Below are 6,085 nucleotides of genomic sequence, written 5' to 3'. Positions count from 1 at the left end.
GAGTCTCACAAGATATGGCACCAACTTACATTTACCAGTGTTATCAGGGCCATCGAAGACCTTCACACGTGTTCTCAGTTCTTACAACCAACCTGCAGGATAGTGGCTTGTTTAAAACCGCCTTGGGAGTTTGTAGAAAGGGGCGAGATCACATCAAATGTACATTTATTTTTTTTGTTCTGACAAGTTTTTCCAGTGGGATGTGTGCGTCTCTGTCATATGTACCCAATTTGCATTACTGTATTTTAAAACTCAAGTTCTTTATGTTGCTTTGCAACATCTTCAGCATTTTGTACATCACCTTGGGGCGTGAAGATTAAATGAAACAGTGCCCCCAAGAGTGGAGGGAGAACACAGCCTTATCCCTCAGTTTGCTCAATCTTCTTTTAAAGACATCCATGTTTGTAACTCTCACTACCTCTTGTGGGAGTTAATTTGACAGCTTAACTATGTGCTGTGTGAAAATGTTCTTTTTGTTGGCCCTGAATCCACTAGTAGCCAACTTCAGATTGGTTTCTGCTCATCTGGGCTTCTAAGTTGCTTAGCTTCCACCATTCTGGTTAAAAGAAAAACTGCTAGCTAGCACACAACCTTTGAGCGGGCTATTCCTTTCTGCTGGACAATGGGATTTGTGGCTTAAACAAAGCTCCTTCTACAAAAGGCTGCTCAGCTAAGCTTGGCTGCTCTTTGCTGTAGTTAGGTAGCTCATGAGAGATAGGTCCTGTTCCATATGAATCCAAGGGGAGAGAGAGGACTTCTCAACATCCACAAACAACTTTGGGCATGGTTGAGTGTGTAGAGAAACAGTGTAGGGCTGACCACCTGATTTTTTGAGCTGGCAGGGCTTCGGTCCCAAACTTGTAAGCACAGTCTTAAGCACAAATACTGCTTCTTTTGTGGAAGTTACCATCAAGGCTTGGACATGCAACCTATTTTCAATAGTTCAGGCATCCCTATAGGAGTGAAGGGAGGAGTGCTCCCTCTAACATAGAAAAGCACCACTTGGAGAATTCCAGTCTGGTCTTCTCCCTAATACACAGCCTCAACAGTACGGCCCAGTCAAATTTTATTACCTCAGTCTTGACAGGTCATTGGGCATAGCTGAACCAAAAAAAAATATGAAAAAAATATGGCACAAGTGTGAAGTTGGCACAATTAAGGCATTCCCCCTTTAATGGCAAATTCACCCACCCCCAAAGGGTTTTTAACCTGAGCACAGGACTTGATGAAATTGGATTTAGAAGGCTAAATGAAAGCCATGTTCAGCTGTGTTTAAAAGTTGCCCACATACATCTCCACTAATGCAATGGACCAAGTTGCAAAAGCAGCCAAAATGTCAATCTCCACTCACAGTGTATCAAAGCACATTTTACCTTGCAAAATGGCAACAACAAAAAACAAACAAACCTGCCCCCACATCCCAACCCACCATTGCAGACCTTCATACTATAAACAGAAGTTCTGTGGAAGCTGCATTTTATTTGAAAATCCACCTTTTTTTTTTTTGCTAACGTACTTTTAAACATTTTAAACAAAAATAGAATCTGCGGAGACAATGCAGCAAGTATGCTTAATTCATGTACAGAATTGCTTTCATGCCTTTTGACTATCCTTCTTAAGGCCCCAGATGCCACCCAAACTGGTATGATTGTATTTACACAAAGCACCGATCAACAGTGCTGCTTCAAATTCTGCAGAAAAACTAAAAGGGTTCCTACAACATTGAAAGGCCAACCCCACCAGGAAGTTCTCCTGCACAAGCCCCTCACCAGACCGGACTGAATGGAGCTTCTGCTGGGCAACTTGGTGGTTGGGGTGGTGCCCTTTAGTAAAGACACAACTTCTCTTCTGAGTTTTTATTCTATTTCACGATACATGATCATGGAGCTGGCACTAGCAAATAAAGAAGAAGAAAAGATCGAAGGCTTTTTTTTCCACGTAATAACCTCAGAAGTTTGTATCGGGGTTTGCTTGGTTTTTGTACAGAGAAGAAGGAAAGTCTTTAAAAATGAAAGCAATTCCTCACATTCATTTTGGAAAGGCCGTACGTCAAGTGTAAGATAAATGACATGCCAAGCACAAAGCAAGGAAAAAAGTTCATCCCAGAAGCACCAACATCTGGTCGAGAAATTCTGTGCTCCTCCCAACCAGTCAGCTGTTTCTCTCCCCCCCACCACCCCTTGCCAAAATCCTTAACAGAACTAATTCCCATGGAGTTTGGACAATTGGTGTTTTCAGACCATTGAACGTACTCAGTGCTCTGTGTAGTTTGGGTGCGTTACTGGAGTGAAGATGCACTCTGAATCAGAATAGTTCTCGTGAATAAAAATGGGAAGAGAGGGAGGGAGGGAAGGGGGGAAAAAGAAACTCCAAAAGGGAGACATACTGTATACATCCACGCTCATTTCCCCGCAAAGGAGGCTTTGTGATACATTGTTACTTAAACTGATAATCATAAATAAATACAAACAATAATACATAAAGGAATGTCTATGCAAACGGAATATATAATTCTTTTTTTAAAAAGTTAAAACTTTCCATTATTGAGTCTAACATTTGCGATGACTGCAGAGAGGAAATGGCAGAATTAAAAGGGTGTTTTCGGATTTGATCCCCTAGAGAAAGTCGTTGGAGTTAACGGTAAGAGGATGCCCCGCTCTTCGTTCCAAGCGGCAGTTCCAGGTGCTTGTTGTACCCTTCGTGGCAAAATAAGAGGCTTCCTTTTGTGTGTGTGTGTGTGTGATTGACGGAGAGTGTTAAAACAGGTGGCGAGTTACTGACATGATTAGAAGTCACCAGGAAGGGGGAGAAAGAAAAAGAAAAACAGATCCCACACCAAAATTGTGGCAATTCTTGGTTTTATACCGAGAGTGCTGCGGGGGTTCAAGGCTGCCCTATGTTGTTGGTGCTCCTACTGCTGTCGTGGGCCTTGTGTGGTTTTACCAGGCCGTTCTAGTGAAGAGGAGAGCTGAGGCATCAGTTCTGATTTGGCTGGAAAGAAGGGTCTGTTGTTGAGCACGGGTCTTTCTGGAACTGTTCCTGTCCCACCCCTTCTGGTGCGGTTACATGAATTGTATCTGAGGAGACAAGAAAAGGCATCCGTTTTACGGGTTTGCACAACTAACCTGCCCTCCCCCTCCAAACGTCCATTCACTGGCCATAGGCTAAGTAGGTTCCAAGGTGGCAGACCAGGAATACAGAGATATATAGCGCTTCAGTATAAGGAAGATCAGCATTTCTCTATTGCATGTAGAATGTGCAGGTCTATTCCCATTTCCAGAGAGCCAGAGGGCACATTGGCAACGACTGCACTTGTATCGCCCTCTGGGGCGATAAGCAATTAAACTGCGGGCTGCAACCCTTGAGCTGCAGCCGAGAGGATGGGAAACTGCGGTCATAAAACTGGCGAAGGAATCTCAGGTCATTTCTTCAGGTGACAATAAAATGAACAGAAAACAGCATTATGGCAGTTACAGGAGGGATTATGGATTTCTATATAGTACGTCAAAGCACATCTCTCTTGAAAGAGACTAGGGCTTTAGACCTAGGAGGCTATGCAAAAAACAAAACAAAACAAAGGTGTTGACAAGAGGGAGGGGGAGGGAATGTACATTTTCTGGAGCATGAACATTCCAATAAATGGGAACGAATTATGCAATGACAGCCTGTCAATCCACTTGCCTTCTTCCCACAATGTGCTCAGTTGCAGGGCTAGTGAAGATTCTGTTCTGGAGAATGTGAGGTTCAGTTATTTCACATGGGGAAAGAGGGTTGGGGTGCATGAGAAGTCTAGCATTAAGGGCAGAGAACCTGTACCCCCTCCAGATGCTGGTGGACCACCTCTAGGCTGGATTACTGCAACACATTATATGTAGGGCTGCCTCTCAAGACGGTTTGGAACCTTTAGCAGCTGCACAATCTGGTGGCCAGCTTACTCACCAGGCAAGGCGGTTTGAGCATTATTTACACCAATCCTGGTCCAACTGCACTGGCTGTCAATGAGTTTCCGGGCCCAATTCAAAGTGCTGGCTTTGACATATAAAGCCCCAAACAGCTCAGGACCACAATACCTCAAGGACTGCCTCTCCCCATATGAACCAACCTGGACCCTGCGACCATCATCTGAGGCCCTTCTTCATGTGCCTTATCCACGAGAGGTCTGGAGGGTGGCAACATGAGAACTGGCCTTTTTTGCAGTGGCTCCCTGTTTCTGAAATGCTCTCCCCAGGGAGGCTCACCTGACATCTTCATTATGTATCTTTAAGCACCAGGTGAAAATGTTTCTTGTCAACCCGGCCTTTTTAAAAGTGATTGTGGGAGGGGGGCTATGAGTTTTTGTTTTTATTATGCATTCTCATTTTGTATTTCTCTGTTGTGAACCGCCCTGGGATCTTTGGATGAAGGGTGGTATAATAATAATAATAATAATTATAATAATAATAATAATTTTCTTCTCTTGCATCCCACATTAGCAGCCGTGGTTTATAGCAGGTCACAGAATAACAACATGCAAATTTACAAAGCCCCAGACTGTGTCATTTTAATGTGAGGATGAATATTGCTAGGGGCGTTAGCAAACGAGGCATTATCCGAGCTTGCAGTGCCCCCAGAGTTAACATGCAATACCTAAATTGTCCTATAAGAAATCCTGGAGGGAGAGCTCTGCAAAAGGATCCTTCCCTGAAGCTCTGTGTGGACTCTGAGTGGATGGGCTGGATGCTGCAGACAGCTGGGAAAGAAGATGTCAGAGAAGGAAAGAGAAAAAGAAGGCCTCAATGACAGAAATATGAAGGCAGAAAATGTAGTGATGGAGAGGAGGGGCTTAAGAAAGGTAGTTAGGACTGAAGTGGGCTGGTTAAAAAGAAAAGGTCTGATTGCATGCTAAGTTGAAATCTGCCCCAATGGTATGACAGATGCAGACATTAGAAGGTTACCTATAGGCAAAGGTGAATTTCTGGCATGTGACTGGCAGAAATCACCAGCACTTTATCCAGAGGGTATGGCAATGGTCTCCAATAGTTACCAGTCCCAACTAGGCATAGCAGAGTGTGTTTCTGAAAACAGCAGAAGCTAGACCTGAAGTTAGCTTTCAAAACAACCTATGACAACCAGGCCTCACTTAACATTTACTTATATTCCATGAATGGCCAATGTGCAGCATTAGATGCCAAAAGCTGCATAAGCAGCAGAAAGAGGGCCGCATGTGTCATATCCTTATGTTCTCTTGAGAAACATACGTATCTGTATTAACATTAACCATGAAAAATACCATACAAATACTTGTTCACTGTTAACTGCTGTGGTCTTACACTTTCTCTGGTACAGGGGGAAAGTAGGACCTGAAGGACAGAAGCGGCTTGCAAGGGATGAGGCTGACAAACATGGGCCAAACTAGACTTTCACAGCCAAGTACTCCGTTCCTTGAACAGCAGCAATGCATTCTGCATGGGCACACTTTTTAAGAAAAGAAAACCTGATTTCCAGTAATAGTTACATGGCGTAATTGAGCGGGGAGGAGAAGCCTACTGTTAGAAAGTGAAAATCCACTGGGCAGCCTGACGCATGCATAAAGCAGCCCTTTGTATCCAAGCCCAGGACTCTCTCTATTAAGAGCATAACATTAGACCATAAGAAGACCCTGCTGGAGCGGGCCAAAGACCCATCTAATCCAGCATCCTGGGCTCACAGTAGCCAACCAATGCCCATGGGAAGCCCACATACAGGACCCGAGTACAAAAGCACTCCAACTGGCAATTCCTAGCAACAGGTTTCAGAGACTCATTACCTCCAACAGCGGAGGCAGAACACAATCATCATGGCTTGTAGCCACTGACAACTTGATCCTGCATAATTTTGCCTCATCCCCCTCTGAAGCCATCCAGAGTTGGTGGCCGTCTCTACTTCCTGTGGAAGCAAATTCCATAGCTCTACTATGCTCTGTGTATTTTTATTTTGTTCTTCCGGAATGTTTTCTCCCCACGCCCAAACAATTCAGTTTCCTCAATTTGCTTGGATCAACACAGAACGGCAAACATCCACCAGAGGGAGAGTCAAATGCAGCTGACAGATGGGTACGGTCTTTCTG

The 6,085-nt window shown here is 44.2% G+C and overlaps 1 protein-coding gene across 8 annotated transcripts in view; it reads right to left on the bottom strand.

Annotated features, from left to right (window-relative positions):
• Positions 1 to 1,459: 1,459 nt before the first annotated feature.
• Positions 1,460 to 6,085, bottom strand: part of PICALM (phosphatidylinositol binding clathrin assembly protein) — a 64,358-nt gene continuing 59,732 nt past the window's right edge. For 5 of the 8 annotated variants that reach the window (XM_081909790.1, XM_081909787.1, XM_081909793.1 and 2 more), the window contains 2 exons: positions 4,627 to 4,729; positions 1,460 to 3,077 (listed from right to left, as the gene is read on the bottom strand). In XM_081909790.1, coding sequence (XP_081765916.1) covers positions 4,637 to 4,729 — 93 coding nt within the window. In that variant the 3' untranslated portion in view covers positions 1,460 to 3,077; positions 4,627 to 4,636. The remainder of the gene's footprint in view (positions 3,078 to 4,626; positions 4,730 to 6,085) is intronic. The other 3 variants (XM_081909789.1, XM_081909791.1, XM_081909792.1) reach the window with 1 other exon arrangement.

The sequence above is a fragment of the Podarcis melisellensis genome (genome assembly GCF_964234715.1).
Source record: "Podarcis melisellensis genome assembly, chromosome: 4".
Lineage (NCBI taxonomy): Eukaryota > Metazoa > Chordata > Lepidosauria > Squamata > Lacertidae > Podarcis > Podarcis melisellensis.
Note: the sequence above shows the minus strand (reverse complement) of the source record. Positions and strands in the feature narration are given on the sequence as shown.